Source organism: Solanum verrucosum, unplaced genomic scaffold (assembly GCF_900185275.1).
Source record: "Solanum verrucosum unplaced genomic scaffold, falcon-dt-bn FXZP01000289.1, whole genome shotgun sequence".
NCBI lineage: Eukaryota > Viridiplantae > Streptophyta > Magnoliopsida > Solanales > Solanaceae > Solanum > Solanum verrucosum.
In genome coordinates, this window is record NW_026020016.1 from 1,148,529 (window position 1) to 1,167,149 (window position 18,621).

The following is an 18,621-nucleotide window of genomic DNA, read 5'->3' on the forward strand; positions in this document are numbered from 1 at the left end:
CAGCAGAAACTTTTCTTCATTCATAACATATTACAAAAAAAAAAGCAAAAACACATATATCCTAATTAAGTTGTTCAGACTCGGGTGTGGGTGTTCCGATAGGGATGTGGATCTAGAGATTAGATCTTTCACGGTCTAAATTTTAAGATTGTAGATATGGATTCGGGAACGAGTATGCGTACCAAGATTCGGCTCAAAATAATTCAAATATTTGAAAATGCTGATATATATCTAAATTATGTGACATTATGAGGAAAACTAACAAGGTATTTCGAGGAGAATCTCATTCGAAATAAATGCAAAAGATTATAAACATACAATGACCGTTGGTTTCTCTGACAGACGAGATGAATCACTTAGTAGTTTTGAAAAATGTTGTCTCTAATGTAATTATCGGTTGCAAGAACTGCTCGTGCTTACCACCCTTTAGTGAGCTGCCTTGTCCAGAAATTCTAGTGCTATACAAGTGGTCCACGGAGTATGTTGAAGAGGATGATACTATTCATTCTAGATTCTCCACAAGAATAAGGTTTCCATCTCTGAGACAACTTAATATTGACAACTTTCGAAATATGAAAGGATTGCTGCAATAACTATACAAATATTAGTGACTATGATTAGTCTTTCTTTTGCAATAACTACGTATAATGTCTTGTTTGAGGAAAAAAAAGTCAAATCATCAAAATCTGACCGTTAAAAAATAATGGCATGAATGAGCCCTTCCTGTAATGGTAGTGGCATAATTGAGCCAAACTATTAACGGATGACATAAATGAGCATTTTTCTCAAAGTCCGATAACAATATTGAACTTTTTACCTTCCTAGAGTAATTAATAGGAAGGCCTAAATTCCTCAAAGACAGAGACTACTCTATCAAAACTCAGATTCATAAACTCCATGTGTTTGGAACTCCATATTCTAAGACTAACACTATATTATATATAAAAACTGACAAAACTTAGCAAACAAAAAAGTTTATATATTCACAGAAGGTTTTAGTTTCTAACACCATTGGTTTCATTCTTCAAAATACTTCTGATATGTACTTCTAAAAGCTTTGTGGGGAGCCTGCAAAATAATATACAAAATCTTCAAAAGGTCATATCGAGATAGAAAAAAGTTTTTGGTTATGCACAGAAGGTTCTAGTCTCTTTCTCTAATGCCATTTGTATCGTGACTTTCAGCACGTTCAAGTCTACTCGTAAAACTTTGCAATGCAGGTGGGGATTTGCAAGTTTCCTCTGTAGCCTTCTCCTCATCTTCGTCCTCGTCCTCGTCCTCATCCTCATCCTCTGCATCTAATTCTTTCTTGTTCCCTGATAGAAACTCCAAAGCAGTCACCACGTCACTCATCAAAGGCCGTGTGCTACCTTCCTCTTGCAAGCACATTGCTGCTATTGCTAGTGCTTGGTACAATGCCTTCATTGGATAATCCCCTCCCATCAATGGATCCGCCATTAGATGAAACTTCGTCTTGTCTCTGAACAGTGGTGTTGCCTGCATAACAATTTGTCAAAATGACATAACGTTATCTTTTAGGCGATCTGATAGTATAAAATTTCCTTTATAATGGATAGCTTAATCACATGGAACTTTTGTAACTTACCCAAACAACAAGGTTCTGTTCTTCGCTCGGTAATGAGTTATCAATGACTCTTCTTCCTGTGATTATTTCCAAAAAGACAACTCCAAAGCTGTAAACATCAGATTTAGTGGTCAATTGACCGGTGGAAGCATACTCCGGTGCACAATATCCATAGGTTCCCATGACCCTGGTGGAAACATGAGTCTGATCACCAGTTGGACCTAGCTTAGCTAGTCCAAAATCAGAAAGCTTAGGATTGAATTTCTCATCTAGAAGTATGTTGGATGCTTTAAAGTCGCGGTAAATTACTGAAGGATTAGCTGTTTCGTGCAAGTATTCAAGTCCTTTTGCTGCTCCTTCCGCAATTTTCATCCTTGTAATCCAATCAAGTGGCTTTTGTTCTGGACCAATCTCTGCCAAACAAAGGTATATATATATGTCAGTAACTATAGAGATGCTAACTATTTGCTAACAGCGATGGTATGAATGAATGGTTACGAAAGGAAAAAAGGTAATGCATACCAAGAAGATGATCTTCTAGTGAACCATTTGACATGAACTCATATACCAATACTCGTTGATCACCGTCTGAACAGTATGCTTCCAAAGTAACAAGGTTAGGGTGATGAAGAAGGCTCAACAACAGAACCTCCACAAGGAACTCTCTATTTCCTTGGAACCCATTCCTATCAAGTTGCTTAACAGCCACATCCTGAAAAAAAACACATACCGTTGATAGCTAAAACAACACGACTATAATATAATGTTGGAAACAGTCAAACCTCTCTATTACAACGAGATGCTGGTATAGAGAATATAATTGTTATAGTGAAATGTTGTTATAGCGGATGACTGTTATAGAGAGCTTTGATTGTACGTAGATTTTAAAGAAATTTGGGAATTAGAGTATTTACTATGTTCTTGCTTTGAATGTGGCCCTTGTAGACTTTCCCAAAACCACCTTCACCAAGCAAACACTCAGAGTCAAAGTTGTTAGTTGCAAGACACAAGTCATTGTATGTGATTGTCTGAGCTGAAATGTTTCCTTTTCCATACTTTTCTATTTCTTCAACTATGTATCTCCTTCTGCTGCTATCTGCACAATACATACAATATGGCTAAGGGTTCGACAGAACCTAGTAGCTTTGGCTCAAAACTCTGTATTTATGTTAAAAAATCATTTAATATGTATAAATAATTTATTCAGAATCCAATAAACAAAAGAAACTCTAGTTCAGCACCCATAAACTAAAAATTCTGGCAACATTTTTGGACTACTTGCAATATTTGGGGGAAATGACGAAATCACATGCTTGTTGGTTGGGACTATTCATTTCATTTTTCTTGATAGGCACCAAATGTCTATATCCTTCACGAGAACTCACTGTATTTTTGTTAAGAAACTTATTTAATATATACAAATACTATTCAGAACCCAATATACAAAAATAATTATGGTACAAAACACATAAACTAAAAATTCTGACTCCGTCTAAGATGAGAAAAGCCATGCAATTCAAAATAAATACATAATAATTATAACAACAATTGTGTGCATACATGACATCAAGCAAAATAAGAAATGAATTTACCAGTTTTAATAGAAATGTTGGCAAATGAGGCAATAGATTTGGTATCTTTTTGTTGTTCTTGATGATGAATACTTTTTGCCAAAGAATTTTTATGATTAATTTTGTCCTGATCTGATGATGATGACATACAACATGAAAAACAGAACATTCTCACTTAATTATTTTCCTCCCTTTACAAAAAATATATGATATCATATCTTATAAATTATAATACAATCATCATAAAATATCTGGAATTTGTCAAAAAAAAAAACCAATGTGATTGTAATTAATTTTAGAGAGGACTCCAACATGTATTCAAAAATTTGATATACTCATATCTAAAAGATTTAAAAAAATGATAACTTTTTTGATCCCTGAAAGAGTCAAAATCTTTTTTTTTTCTTTTTTTTTTTGGGTCTCCCAGGAAATCAAAAAAAAAAAAAAACTTTCTAATCAATTTTAGCAAAATGTTGTTTTACCTGCCTAGTCATGAATGACCCAACTATTTCGGGAGGGAAAGGATAATATAAAATTATTTACTGATTCGACTAATTCAGACTATGGTCATGTAGAGTGTAATTAACGGTGAACGTTTTTTACGGAGGTTTTTCTTCATTTTTGAGCTTTAAATGTGAGATCTATAAATCACGAGGTAAAATCTCATTTATTTTTCATATCCCGTAATAGTAGGTCAATAATAACATTTTTGATAGAGTTTATGACCCAAATTTTTCTCTCCTGCTACTTTTCCTCTTGAGTTTGAGCACTAGAAACTCGTTTCAATTAACTAGTATTTAGACACGTACGTTAAGCGTGTGCGTTATATTTATGAAAATAAAATTCTAAGAAGTAATCGTCAGAAGAAAAAACAACAGAGAAATTAAAGCTTTGAGGCGTGAAAGATCACTATCTCTCAAGAGTTATTGCTTGTATATTCTTAAGGGATGACAAACAATTTTCTGTCATAATACAACAAAGCCTGAAACCTATATGCAATTGAATACGCTACGTTTGGGAATGCTTCGTATTTATAGAACTTAAGAGATGATTTTTCATAACAGTCATGTTTTTTCATTAACATATGACTTTTTATAACAAACATGTTTTTTATGAACATATAACTTTTCATAATAGTCATGTTCTTTAATGAACAAATGACTTTTCATAATAGTCATGTTCTTTTATGAACAAATGACTTTTCATGAAAGAGTCACTCCTTTTTTGAACAATCACAACCTTTAGGTGCTTCATTTTTTAAAAAGATAAAACTTTTGTTGCTCCCTAAACATACAAAGTTTTTGTTTCATTTAAAATTTAGATAATAAATATTAAATTCAAATTTTAAATAAATAACTTGTTCAAATCAATTACAAAAAAATAAATCTTTAAATTTAATTAAAAATCTGACCTGACCTGCACCCAAGTCATTTAGATAATAGATTTATATTATTAAAGAGAAAATTTTAGAAATAACAAACATAATAGACATAATAAGATTCTATAACTATAGCTTTGATAATTGCGCTGCATAATTCTTCCCTATTATTAAATATATATACTAAATGGGCTAAACCTTAAAAGGATATAAAAGATGGCTTCTCCCACCAATGTGAGAACTTTCCCTTTATATTACACAACTATTCTAACAATCCCCCACTACTTTGTAACAAGCCTCATAATATTACGCATATCAAAAAGTATCTTATCTAGATTTAAACTTTCTGTTAGTGTAAATACTTTAAAATTTGACGAAGATATTGGTATCCTAAGATTTGAACCACAACTCCTTTTGTCAAATTGAAAATATCACACATGTAATATTATTAAGTAGCGAAACAATCCATTATTATGCTTTAGAAGTTAGAACGTTTACGGCTAATTCAAATTCATGAATATTTACAAGACCAAAACAACCCACTAAGTCACTCCAAACCTACCTTGCCTACACTCTTTAAATTTTTTACTAAGATCTCGTCTTGTCCAATCACTCTTCTCTTGCATCCTAGGATAACACTCTCAACCTCCTCAACCTTGATACACCTACAACACCCCCAAATTGCGATGCCTCTCTGAGTGCTTCCAACTCCCTAACATAATGTTTTTTTCCCTCTTTGTTCAAGAGTTTATGAAAGTATGTCTGCTACCTCCGTCCAATGAGTGTCTCTTCCACCAGAACTTTGTTGTCCTCGTCCTTGTTACACTTCACTTGATCCACGTCACGACTCCTCATTTCTCTCACGTTGGTTATCTTGTACAATTTCTTATCCCTGCCTTTGTCCTTTAATTCCACATACATGTGTTCAAAAACTATTGTCTTAGCCGTTGTACTCTAACTTCGTATCCTTCTTTATTAATTTATACAGTAGCGGATCCAGGATCGTTATTAAGACGTGTCGATGGTTGTAGTAAAAAAAATATAATTATGAGGTGTCGATAATTGTAGTAAAAAAATATAATTATGTGGCTTCTAGGACTAGAATACACAACCTCAAAGACTTTTCACAACCCCTTAACCACTAGACTAAGACTAGAATACACAACCTCAAGGATTTTTCACAACACCTTAACCACTAGACTAAGCTTTTAACTTGTGTTAAGAAGTGTCAATACTTATATATATATAGTGTAATTTTCCGAACGAACACTCCTTCGGTATGGATGGGTCCATTCCTGAATTTATACCTTACCTGATTCGTTCGTTTTTCCTCCCCATCCTTACTTTCCACTAACTGCGCAAACATTATACTAGTTTTAACTTTTATGTATATTGTATGCACCATCCTAAGCCAGCATTAAACGCCTAAATTTTAATATTAAGTCAAATTTTATCATAAATTATAGGTTTGTTTGTTGAAAAAATTACGATAGTCCTTAATAATACTCCAAATTCCAAAAGTACCGAGTCACCGACGAAACACACCTAGTACAAGTGAACCGGGTTCAAGATTCCGGTCCAACCATCTCTCAACTACTTGATTAAAAGACTTCACCGGTCCAATTTTTTGTGCTATGAAAATGAAATCAAGAAGCCAGTGAGCTAAGCAACAATGGAGTCAAGTTGGGGTAAGGTATTACTTTACCTAACTCTAATTACCAATTTGACCCTACAAGGTGTTAGAGGTTGGACTGGAGAGATTCATGGAAGAGTTGTTTGTGATGTTTGTGCTGATTCTTCTGTTGGTCCAGAAGACCATGTTCTAGAAGGTTTCTTCTTTACTCTTATACTGGTGTATGTTGTAGATTATTTTTTTCGATTTCTCGTTCGAGAACTACGATCTTTACCACTGAAGCTTCAGTTTCAGATTAATCGGAATGAATAGCAAAACTTTCTATTTAGGGCAATGAAAATTGTGAAATTTGAAAAAAAAAATGAAGTAGTTTTTGTTTTTGTAAGTGAAAAATGGTTTTTGGGATTTGGGTTGTGCTTGACCATGAATATTAATTGGAGTTGTTTTTAAATTTTTATGAGTGATTTGGAATGAAAAAGTGAACAACTTTTTAGTGTTTTTCGAATTTCAGAATTTTTTGAAATTTTATGGCTAAACATGATTTTCGGTATTCAACCCCCAAAAAAGTAAAAAATGTTCATGGACAAATAGCCACTAAATGAGTTGGGTATAGAACCTATGGTTCGAATCCGTTGTGTTTGCTTTTAGCTTTTGTTGTTATTGATGTTCTAGAGCTTTGGATGATAGTTGAGAGATTTACTAATTTTATTGATGGTCAGAAAAATCGGGGTAGGGGAAGGGAAAATTGGGAGGGGTGCAAGGTGGGAATTAAACTCTCGTCAGCGAGTTTTGAAGTTCAGATAGTCAACCAATTGAGCTACTAAGATTCTCCAAATTGTAGTGTTTTTCAGAATCATGTTGGGCATTTTTTATTTTTTTTTGCTTGATTAAATCATTGTTATATTTTATGCTGGATGCTTGCTGATAGTTTCAGAAAAGTTGGCCTGCTTTAAGAATTTGTGTTCTCAAAGCCAAATATACGGGTGTTTGTACCGTATGGATCAACTAAAGTTCCAAACTTTCAACTTTGTTATCAGTCCTAGGCCGTTTTGGATAACTACGCGTAGCATACTCATCTGGCTCCCAACAGATGAGACCATCCTTCTATGTCATCTGGAAGGGAAACAAAGTTATTTCTTCATTTCTATTTAGTTACTCTTTTCAGTTTCTAACTTGGTTGGTTAAAAGGAGATGAATACTTCCGTTTTGCATTAAAACTAAAGCACTATGTTCATGAACCTAGTTACAAGTTACAAGTAAGCTAAAGCATTGGATGTCCTAATCACTGAGTTCTTATTACTCCTTCCATCCCGAACTACTTGTCATTTTTTGCTACATGAACTTTGACCCATATATTAAGATGTATTTTTTCACCGTATTGATATAAAAAGAATAGCAACTTATTGTACTTCCTTTATAGTTTTCAAATAGTAGTTTTAAAATATTGAATTTATCTAAACCAATATAGCTCCGAAGATTAGTCAAATTGACTCTTGAGAAGCGAAACGTGGCAAGTGTTTTGGGATAGAGGGATGAGTGAGTCACTGATTAGACAATTAATGCAATAAAAAATCACAAGAAGATTCATTGGACTTCTAGTAAATGGTGCATCAAATTATAGAAATCAATTTACTTTGGGTAATCTTATGGTGACATTGTTAAGAATATTTGAGAACATGTTTTTTTGCTAACCAATAAGATTTGAACCCTGATGGACTATTTGTTTTATTTGATATTCGATGCTAAATATGTAGTGAAGTAAAACAGATTCGTGAAATAATGAAGAGGACTAATTAATGCTCTCTGTTTCCTCTCCTTCCATGTACCTATCCGTATGCACTTACATAGATATATAGGCTAAGCCACCCCCTATACTTTGTGTGCTCTAGGGAAAGAAGTTATTATTTACCAATATTGACACCATGAATCTATCTCCTTTTCCTGGAACTGTATAGATTAGAATATCTCCCGTTACAAAGTTCTGTTGAATTTGTAAATGCAAAAGTGAAAGCTGATGGGCTTGGAAGCACACGGAAACTCTTGGGATGTGTATTCAAGTAATGACGCATTGCACTGGTGGAACACCATCACTGTGCATGGTCAACATCACCCTTAATCTCATCCGTGAGAATAGAAAATTAAGAGAATCTTACTGCACCAGTAGACTAAGTAGTGCGGACTCTTCACTTTCGGTGCCGCACTCGTGTTGGATTCTCCAAAAATACACTACTTTTGGAGAATCCGACACACACCTGTTGACACTTTTGAAGAGTTCGAGCAACATAGCCACTAGATGCCTAATGTTCAGTAATTCTCTACTTCAGTCTTCCTGCTACCTTCTATGCTTCTGTTTGATTATCCTGCCATGCTTAGTTTATCCCTTACCTTTCCTTGATTATAGACTTTGCTACTTCATATGGTTTTGTTGTTTGGTTTTGCCAATGATATTGGGGCTTATGGAAAAAAGGTGCCAAAATAGTGTCATAGAAAGTCAGGGAACTTGATTTATGACTCATTCATATTAGGCTTCACTTATTAGCCAACTCCAAAAGTCTATCGAGAATTTCCACGTTGAATTCTCCTAATTTATCAAAAAGTAAAAACAATCTCAACAAAAGGGCATGAGTGGATTATTTGACAGTGTCAATATTACTCATGAGTACCATGATAGTTTGGTTGTTCCACTAATGATGTCATGATGGTGAGAAGGGTAACACGCCCAATGTCTATCACCATTTTAGCTCCTTCCTTTTTCCTAACCATCTATAGCTAGAGATGGCATACCGTGTTGAACAGTTGCTTGGTGTTCTTCTTTTAGGCAATGTTAATCTAATTGGTAGATCCTAGTTTTGCTATCCTCCTTCCCCATTTTTTGTTCCAGACATTTCATTTCATGGCAAATTTTACTCTTCACCCCATTCTTGTTGGCTAGAATATGCTCTGGCTTGTACTCTTGCACGTTTAAGGTCAAACAAAAGACCAATCAAAATTTAAGTCTGCGACCAAAAAATCTCTTTATTGGACTCGTATGGGATAAAGTCCAAGCATTAGGTACTCATGTGCATAATTTTTACTTTCAAATGTTTTAATGTTATCTCATAATAATAGATGTTACATTGTGCCTCTATGTTATAAGTCGTCTCTCTGGACATCTTTTGGTATCAAAACTTTAGGCAAAGAAGGCATAGAGCAAAGTGTTCGTACTCTTTTTGGTTTATTGACTACGTTTCTGCTGATGATTGTGATTGTGTGTACTGTTGATGCTTGTTCAACACGCAGTGCAAGACTATCTTATCCACGGATACATGTATAATAATAACAGTTCACTTTTCATTGTATCTGAAGTAGGTTATCGTATTTCCTTGTTGCAGGTGCAGAGGTTGCTGTTCTTTGCATTACCAAGACCGGGGAAGTTCTCAATTATCAGGCATTCACAGACTCCAAGGGGATATATAGAGTAGCTGAGACAATGCCAGCGAGTGATCGTTGGGATGCATGCCTAGCAAGACCTATCAGCAGCTTCCACGAGCACTGTACACGTCTGGGAGATAGCAACTCCGGGGTGAAGTTCAGCTACAATCATCCTTCAGGATATTCACACACAGTCAGACCATTTGTATATCGTCCCACCAACGTTCCAACATACTGCATCTAATAAATATGTAATGTATCATATGGTACAAGCTATGTAAGCTTGTTATTGTTACTGTATCCTTGGTTGCCTTGATTTTATTGAAAATCCAGTAGCAATCTGGATATATCTGGTAACACTTGTCTGTTCAGTTTACTCCGTTAAATTGATGATTAGGTTAGTGTAAAGATAGTCAAATTATGATGAATTCTTGTAGCAAAGAATACATGGTCTGCTAGGTACAACAACATACACCAGTGAAATCCAGAAGTGGAGTCTAGGGATAATAAAGTGTACGCAGATTTTACTATTATCTCGTGGAGGTTGAAAGATTGTTTTTAAAAGATCATGATAAATTCATAATTAATATTCATTTAGATAACGATAAAAAATAACTATATAAAATAAGAACTATTTTTATTTTTATCTTTTTGCGAATTGAAGTAGGATAAACATCTATTGATAAAAAAAATATTATTAGGAAAAGAATATATGCAAAAAGAAAACAAATAATATGTTTAATTGAAAGAGGCATTTTTGACTCATTAAGGGACAATAAGGACATTTTGGACCAAGTATAAGAACATTTTTATCCTTTGATATCTATGCATTTCAATTTTGAGTGTGATGAGATCAACATTCAAACTTACATAAAGTTGAACAATTAGAACCCACATCATATATAACAATTTATGTGAGATACACCCGAATTCATTTATATGATGTCATGTGGGATGTATACTGTGTCATATAGGACACGTATGTCTACTTATTCAGCATTATATAAGTTTAAACACGTAGCTATTTATACATACCCAATTTTGAGGTATAGATATCAAAAGTGACCAAGTTAAATAGTACTTTTATGTATTATGCATTTTCGATACATTTTAAATATTTTAAATTTAAAACTACAAGAATTACAATGTTTTTTTTTTATTGAACTCCAGTTAAGTTTTTTTGTTGTTTTTCTACCCGATGATTGAAGGACATATTCGAATTATGATTAAATCGACATTTTGCAATAATGCTCCACTATGAATTTTTTTTTCATATTCAACCCTCAAACTCGAGACCTATGTTGAAATAGTCCATTACTATATTTCAATGTAAATCGGGTAAAATACAATTACTCGGGTCAAAGGCGCTGGTCCACTGTGGACTTAACAACGGCAAAGAAGATGAAAATGAAGAAGAAAAATGGCAAAGAGGAGTAATGAATACGTCAATGCAGCTATGGCAACAAGTTTATAGATAGATTTCAATAAAGGATCCATGTAATCTGAGGGCATCCCAATTTTCCAGTCTTCTATACCATATAAAGGAACGACTGGAGAAAACAAGAATCATTTTTTTATTTTTTTTACTGAATCGATCGATTCAAAAATGATCGGTTGGTTTAAGCAGTTACATACTGCTTTTGGGGCTTCCTTTCTATGGCTTGTTTGCCTCATTTACTTCACACAGGTTCGCCTTCTATTTCCCATCTTTTTTCTTTAATTCAATTTATATATACTCATGATGATTTATGCCTTCTGTTTCTCAGTTCAGCATTTGGGGTTGAGTGGGTGTTTTTTTTTTTAGTGTTGTGAATGATGGGGTTTCTGGGTTTTTAGATTAAATCTGGCTTGTTTTCTTTTAAAAATTGTTCCAAGTCAAAATTCAAGATTTTGTTGAGTTGCCTGTTCTGGGAATTTCTTATCTTCACCTGGAGTGATTTGAAACGGGTTAAGTGGAGTAGAATGGATATTGAGGATTCATATAGCCGAACCAGCTAGTTTGGAATTGATGTATAGTGCTTGTTGTATTAGGTGACATGATTATCTTAACCTATGGATCAGTTCTTTTTATGGGTTGGATGTGTTCATTGCAACAACGTTGGTTAGCAATGCGTCAAGGTTATTTGTTGGCTACTTTTTTTCCTGCTTCTGCCATCAAAATTAATCATCAGGGTGCCAATTAAACATAATTTGCATGGAGAATCTTAGTAGCTTAGTTGGTTGGCTACTTGAACTTTCAACTTGTCGGTGAGTGTTCAGTTCCCCATCTTGTAATCCCCCTCCTGTTTCTCCTTGCCCCTACCCCCAATTTTATTTTATTTTTAAGAAAAAGTTGATTTTGCTTAACACATAAAACATGTCAATGGTAGTGATGATTTGAGATCTTTTTCAAATCAACTCAAAAAGCTGCTGGCTCATTTTGTGTCCCTTCAAAAACATGGTCTGCCGGAGAATTTAGGTGTGGATGCCATTCATTTTTCAAAAGACTTTGTATGTTCTGGTGAGACTAAAAAAGAGACTTCATCTCGTCTTGGGTATAAATACATCGTAAATTTTCTGTGGTTGAGGTAAACATAGTTGGATAGTGATTTTTGAATCAGAAGATCACAGTTTGATTGATCCAAGCAGTGCGAATCGAAGCCAAAAGGAGGTCTTTGGGTCAAGAGCAACTCGAAAGTACTTTTCTTTGTTTGAGAATGAAAAGTACATTACTCCAGTCCCATGTTGGAAGTACTGACTTTAGTGGATTTAGTAGAAGATTTAGAGGATTGAAATGTGGAAAGTTCAACAAAGCTTATTTAAGCTCACCAGCCAAGTGCATCAAGTTTTTCGTTCTCAAGAAATGGGGAAATTGCAGTTTAGTTGTAACAGAAAAACTAGCAATCGTTGTGTCTGTTCAGCAAATGTTTAAACCCTATTAGTTACCATTCTCAAAAAAAAAAAGTTTAAACCCTATTTACTTTTTCTTCCATAGGTACCCTAGTGGTGGAGTGAGAGAGGAATAAAAGTCCTCAATGTGCTTTTTAAGCGCATTGACTTCAATAAATTAAAACATAGAATTTAACCCGTGACAGTTGAACACAAAGAACAACTCCTCAATAGAGGTTTGATGAAATATGGTACAGGACCAGATGTGGAAAAGCCGTTGCAAGATGCTAACACCATTAGCTAGAAAACCAATATATTAAGATCTTGGACTCAATATGCTGCTGTCCATAAGCAAAATGATTTCACCTTGTTGCCTCTTTTATTTGCTCCGACGAAGTCTCTTTTTTTGACATCAGTACTTCAAATTTGTTGAATGAAGTCTTACAGCAGAGCTTGGACAAAATTATGCATAGTGAACCAACACTATTGTTCTCTTATCTAGCAAATATAAGTTTTGCTGTAATAGCAGTTATCTGGACTGTGTATCTCAATGAGATATCTTAGGGATCATTTGATTGGCTACATTGCTATATATTCTCTACATAAAATTCCGCATTGAATTATATGTTCAGTTGGCTGTATAAGAAAAATAAATATTTGATAAGTAATCCATTGTTTGTTGGCCACATAAGTAATTCATCACTTGGTTGGCAGTGTTAAGTTTGTTGGCCACATAAGTAATGCATCACTTGGTTGGCAGTGTTAAGCTTAATACGACATAGCTTATGCAGGGATCTTAATTTCTTTTTTATGTGAGATATAATGTGGAAATAAAAATATGTATATTAGCAATATGTAGATAAAAGTCTTTACAGTTGCTCTTAAAGTAGGTAATCCCTACATAACATTCTCTGTATTATTATTCATTGCATGACAACAACTATATTATTATTCACTGCATAAACATTCTTTGCATTATAATTACTGTGTAACTAGTACTTGAACAAAATGAACCCTTAAGGTTTTCTCACACTTGTCTTCTATGTGACCTCTCAAACTCTGATAGAGTATTTTGGCAGCCTTTTTTATGTTAAGAGAGCGCGCGTATAGTGTTCCTCTGCTGTTTCCTCGAATTAAACAGCATTTACAGAGGGGTAGGAAAGTGAATATGAAAAAAGAAAAGAAAAAAACATCGAGTGGTTGTAACCTCTCGGTTCTCCATACACCCACAAAATGCATTTAAGAGGTGATCAAATATTTTTTGTTGGAAGCTTATTATTTCCTCATTGGGTATAATTAACACCATTCTTAATTTTTGGAAGCAGGGGTTCAGATCTTTTGTCTGGACAGCAGTTTCATATCAGTTGAAAGACAACTTGAAGCTATCACCATCAGCCTCCCAATTTGTCACTTCAATAGCATTCTTTCCGTGGAGCGTAAAACCTTTATATGGGTATTTATCTATCCTTAATACTCAGCCTCTTGTGACCTTCTCTAGTGCATATTTGTGAATGATTAGAAAATGGTGTCCTAGCAATATGTTTGAGTCTTATTCAGTATTGTGTAAACTAATATCTTCGAAACAGTTCTTAAGCATAGAACTGAAAACAAATTAAGCCAAACAAACTTTCAGACCAAAGTGGGATGAGTTCAATCTGATTTGGTAGATCGTCATCATGAATGATTCGGTAGATCGTGGTGCTTGAATTGAGTGAATATTAGACGTTTGACGTTACTTTTTGAGCTTTAGAAACATAGACTTGAGGACTTGGCTTTGATAAGGACTAAGTAGTCCAACCACTACTCTGTCAAGTTCACCTTTTCAAATGATTTCCTATCATCTCTGTGGTTGTATCATACTGATAATAGCCAGCCCACTTCAAACTGAAATTATCTATTGTCCTTTTCCATCTTTACTCTTTTTATTTGGGGGGCATCTTTGTTTTCTTTTTGTAAGTCAGAAAACTATTACTGTTTCAGTAATAATTTTCTTTTGACTTACAAGAAGCTATTACTGTATCATGCTGTCCCGAGCTAATTATAAAATGAGAGAGTACACAACACCACTTAAACCTATCCAACAATCAATAAAATGGATTTTCTCTGAGAAACAACATCTTGTCCTCGATGGTGTTCCTTTCTGTTACATGCTTTTATAAATATTCTATGGTCCAAGAGAAGTTCATTCCAGTTTGATCTTCTGATTGTATCTATGATGCTTTTCTTTTCTTTTCATGTATGATGTAATTATACCAAATCTGAGGATTTGGGGGGATTTGATTTTTCTGTCTTCTCCTTCTTTTTCAGTTTCTATGTGTATGGGATGAACATTTCCTGATTTATGAACATGAGATTCAAAGTTGGTGTGAACCATGCACACTTCATTAGCTTTTCCAACTGCCTGGCTGGCTGGCTGGCTGGCTTAACTTTTATGTAAATGTTAAGTAAAGCTAAGCTTGAGCTGAATATCAGATTCTACTGAGAATTTAATGATCCTATAGATTTGGTCAATTAATCTAAAACATCTATGTGTCAGGTTACATATCAAAAGAAAAAAGTTGTTCAGATGTTTGGTTTCCTTCCATCTGATTGCAGTTCTGATTAGCAGTACTGGAAACAACAAAAGGAGCTGCAGATCAATGTGAAATGAATATTAAGAATAATGTTCTTTGCTAGGTGGCCACCTAGATATGTTGTAGAGTTACCATATAAAGAGAAGAGCTGTGAGAGAAAACTTCCAATAGTTGTTTGAAGTTATAATAAACATCAGGAGATCAATTTTTACCATATAATAGCAGTTTATTGTGGAAGACCTAAGAATATGGCTTAAAACCAGATAAAATTTTCTTAGATCATTGAAATTGTCATTAAACAATAAATTTATTATAAGATGTTAAGATGGTCCTTAACTGCTGGTGTGCTGTTCATGACTTATGCTCTGCTAAGATCATTTTTGTCGTTTTCTCATGAAAGCTTGTTGGAAAATAGTTCATTTCTCGCTCTTCTGCTCAATCAACCATATTCAATATGCTCTTTGCAGGATATTATCGGACTGCTTTCCAATTAGAGGAAGGAAAAGAATCCCCTACCTTACGCTTGCAACTTTGCTCTCGCTGTTGCCATGGCTCATTTTAGGGTTAAGTGATTTCCTGAGAAATACGAGGATAGAACTCATGATTCTTTTGACACTGCAGAACCTGGGTTCTGCAATGGCTGATGTTGTAATTGACGCAATGATCGCTGAGGCAGTAAGATTGGAGAGGTATGTTCTTCTGCGTGGAACTTTTTCGGTCATTTAAAGGAACGTTCCCAATCTGAGTAATTTTATGTAGCTGTAGAAACAAACACATAGTTTTAAATGTATCTGGACCAAAATTAAGCCTTTGACAACACAATACAACAAAAGTAAATGTCAAATTAATCGGATCCAATAGCAGGTTGTACCATGGGTATTTTGTCTATTCAGTTCATGATAAAATGTAGTTATATACAAAAGCCTTGCTTTCATTTGAAGTTTTTGATGATGGAATGCCTGGGTTTGTGTGTATTTGAATTGTTAATTTGTCACCTAATTGTGAGTCTCATTTTACATGCAAATTCGACAGGTTTAGAGTCTGCCATGTACAAAGTGCGCCAAAAAGATTTAGATTAATTTTAGCTGTGCATGAAAGGCATGACTTCTTTTTAATTGAGCTTTACTTGTCAACAGGGCATCATTTGCTGGTGATCTTCAGTCAGTATCTTGGCTGTCTATGGCATTCGGAGGAATCTGTGGTAGTTTGCTAGGAGGATATGCATTAGACAATTTACGGATAGATATGATTTTCCTCCTTTTCTCTGTCTTACCTGCTTTGCAGCTCTTTTCGTGTGGTTTGGTTGAGGAGGGTTCTGTACAAGTTAAAGCATTCTCTGAAGGTTCTGCATTTAATGGTTCTGATATGACGAGTGGAATTATTGATGAAGAAGAGCAATTCTCTGGTGAAAAATCAAAAATTAGTACTTTGAGGAGAAAGAAGAGCCAGAAAAATAGAAAAAGAGCGCCAATGATGGAAAAAATATTTCAGGCTCCTGAAAAAAACGGATCATCAGTGTCTCCGTGGTATCAATCACTGAAAATGGCCACTTACACATTATTTAGGGCGTTCCGCCAGCCAGCCATTTTGAGGTAACTTGTGAAGGAGTTTTAAATTACTTTTTGTGTTGATGTTTTATAATTAATAATCACGAATCAATTTATTTTCATTTTGGAGCTTCTGCTAGAACAATACCAGGCACCAACTGCAGTGTATTATTATGACATGATGGGACCTAGGTCTTGAAAGTCTTCCTGGACCTTCTTTTTAACCTTTGGTGATGCCATTTCTTTCTATTTGTGTACCATATTTGAAGGGGTAACAGGACCACGAAGGGACAGCTTTCGTTGGCATATAAATGGACTTGCATCACCTTAATTGAAATAATGAAACTGCGATTCCAAGAACATTTTCATCAGTATTGGCCTTGTATCACAATTTCTTAAGAAAGATCAAAGTGTCAGTGTTACTTTCAATAGATTAAATTACAGGCCAAGTTATCACTTTTGTGGTGCTTCCATTTGATGAGTTTCATGCTTCCATGTTTCACAGCTCATGGGAGGTTGTGAATTGTTCAGTAGTCTCCCATCTCCTTAACTTTTTGTTTATAATACCATTTCTTTTTTTGTGCATTTTCTTAATGAACTGATGACTGATGTTACGGTGGTTGTTCTCTTGCAAATTTTTCCTTGGGAGTCCAGACCAATGGCTTGGTTCTTTTTGGCTCACGTGACAGTTCCAAATCTCTCGACGGTTATGTTCTATTACCAGACAGAGTTCTTAAAACTAGAGGCATCTTTCCTTGGAACAGCACGTGTTCTTGGATGGTTGAGTCTCATGATCGGGACCTTGACTTACAATCGCTATTTGAAAAAGATGAGATTGCGACATATTCTCATGTAAGTAGATCTCTGACTTGCAAATGTGATGTGATGAAGGAATATTGGCTTAGATTACCAAATACTTATATCCCTCTTTATAATTCATGCAGGTTTACTCAAGTTTGCTTGGCCATTCTGACTGTTCTGGATATGGTTTTGGTTTCTCGAGCTAATGTTTCATTAGGTATCTCAGACAAGGTTACTGTGCTATTTGGTTCTGCTCTTTCTGATGGCATCAATCAATTCAAGTATGTCCCATATTCTCTTATATAAGGTCTTCTTAAAAGTAGTTATCGAACATCTGGAACAGCTAACATCTATTCCATTAAGTATAAAACAAGTATTTCTTCCTTTTGTAGGTTCATGCCCTTTCTTATCTTATCGGGACAGCTTTGTCCTCCAGGCGTTGAAGGGACTTTATTTGCATTATTCATGTCGATAAACAACTTAGGTTCTACGGTGGGATCCTTCGTAGGAGCAGGGTTGGCTTCAGTTCTAAACATCTCTTCAGGATCTTTTGACAATCTCTTTTTAGGCATTGGTATACAGGTTCTCTGCACTTTCATCCCAGTGGTCTTCCTTTTCTTGATTCCAAAGGAAGCTACAGGAATATCAGCATAGATCATACATGCAGGTTACAGATTAGACAACAAAGGCTTTTTTTCTTCTCTTTATGATAGACGGATACTCGTTTTTTGGATTGAGATGAGCTTAAATAGAGCAACATGGTCAATGGAAATTCATATAGTCGACCTCAACTTGCTTGAGATTGAGGCGTAGTAGTTGAGTGGATACTTGTAGCTATCCTCACCTCTGCTTATTAACATCTGTAATAGTAAACATCCAGAAGTTTTAACTGAGAACATTATTCTTGACAGTTGGATTTACCCTTCAAACTTTCTAATTGGTAAGAGGATATTTTATCAAGTTTGATTGAAAGGATCAAGAAGTACACAATTAACAAACTAAGAAAATTATATTCTAATGTAAAAATTCGTAGTAATTCAAAATGTCTATTACATCACGTCATTTAATTTATTTTTTGATAAAAGTCAATAGAAGAAATTAATCAAATAATATTCTAATAAAAAATTGACAGTGTCATTAAAAGAGAGACATTTTGTATTAATTAAGGTCTATACAAATTACTTATCGAAGAAGTTTCAAATGAAATGCGGTATAATGAAAAGTATATTATATTCTAATCTTGCTCTCTGCATT

The 18,621-nt window shown here is 34.6% G+C and overlaps 3 protein-coding genes across 4 annotated transcripts in view; 2 read left to right on the plus strand and 1 right to left on the minus strand.

Moving 5' to 3' along the window:
- LOC125820909 (probable serine/threonine-protein kinase PBL23) overlaps positions 1-3,390 on the minus strand; it is a 53,089-nt gene extending 49,699 nt beyond the window's left edge. The window contains exons 1-6 of one of the 2 annotated variants that reach the window (XM_049500334.1): positions 3,178-3,390; positions 2,500-2,681; positions 2,108-2,297; positions 1,607-1,998; positions 1,115-1,497; positions 985-1,084 (exon numbers count right to left, since the gene is read on the minus strand). In XM_049500334.1, the coding sequence (XP_049356291.1) occupies positions 1,144-1,497; positions 1,607-1,998; positions 2,108-2,297; positions 2,500-2,681; positions 3,178-3,325 (1,266 nt within the window). In that variant the 5' untranslated portion in view covers positions 3,326-3,390 and the 3' untranslated portion in view covers positions 985-1,084; positions 1,115-1,143. Of the gene's footprint in view, positions 1-984; positions 1,085-1,114; positions 1,498-1,606; positions 1,999-2,107; positions 2,298-2,499; positions 2,682-3,177 lie in introns of those variants that run through there. The other variant, XM_049500335.1, reaches the window with a different exon arrangement.
- Positions 3,391-6,020: 2,630 nt separating this feature from the next.
- On the plus strand, positions 6,021-9,984 carry LOC125820920 (uncharacterized). The gene is made up of 2 exons (XM_049500347.1): positions 6,021-6,363; positions 9,539-9,984. Exons 1-2 carry the CDS (start codon positions 6,207-6,209, stop codon positions 9,820-9,822), a joined length of 441 nt encoding a protein of 146 aa, XP_049356304.1. The 5' UTR covers positions 6,021-6,206; the 3' UTR covers positions 9,823-9,984.
- Positions 9,985-10,926: 942 nt separating this feature from the next.
- On the plus strand, positions 10,927-18,263 carry LOC125820907 (probable folate-biopterin transporter 4). Its single transcript, XM_049500331.1, has 7 exons — positions 10,927-11,265; positions 13,772-13,899; positions 15,487-15,708; positions 16,156-16,611; positions 17,221-17,418; positions 17,511-17,648; positions 17,760-18,263. The coding sequence occupies exons 1-7, from the start codon at positions 11,185-11,187 to the stop codon at positions 18,019-18,021; spliced, it is 1,485 nt and encodes a 494-aa protein (XP_049356288.1). The 5' UTR covers positions 10,927-11,184; the 3' UTR covers positions 18,022-18,263.
- Positions 18,264-18,621: the final 358 nt, after the last annotated feature.

What these genes read in the sequence shown, in the direction of transcription:
- LOC125820920 (XM_049500347.1), top strand. Translation starts at nt 6,207, where the DNA reads ATGGAGTCAAGTTGGGGTAAGGTATTACTTTACCTAACTCTAATTACC. An exon ending in AGAAGACCATGTTCTAGAAG is followed by an intron (nt 6,364 to 9,538) that starts GTTTCTTCTTTA and finishes TCCTTGTTGCAG; the next exon opens with GTGCAGAGGTTGCTGTTCTT.
- LOC125820907 (XM_049500331.1), top strand. Translation starts at nt 11,185, where the DNA reads ATGATCGGTTGGTTTAAGCAGTTACATACTGCTTTTGGGGCTTCCTTT. An exon ending in GCCTCATTTACTTCACACAG is followed by an intron (nt 11,266 to 13,771) that starts GTTCGCCTTCTA and finishes TTTTGGAAGCAG; the next exon opens with GGGTTCAGATCTTTTGTCTG. An exon ending in AGATTGCGACATATTCTCAT is followed by an intron (nt 17,419 to 17,510) that starts GTAAGTAGATCT and finishes TAATTCATGCAG; the next exon opens with GTTTACTCAAGTTTGCTTGG.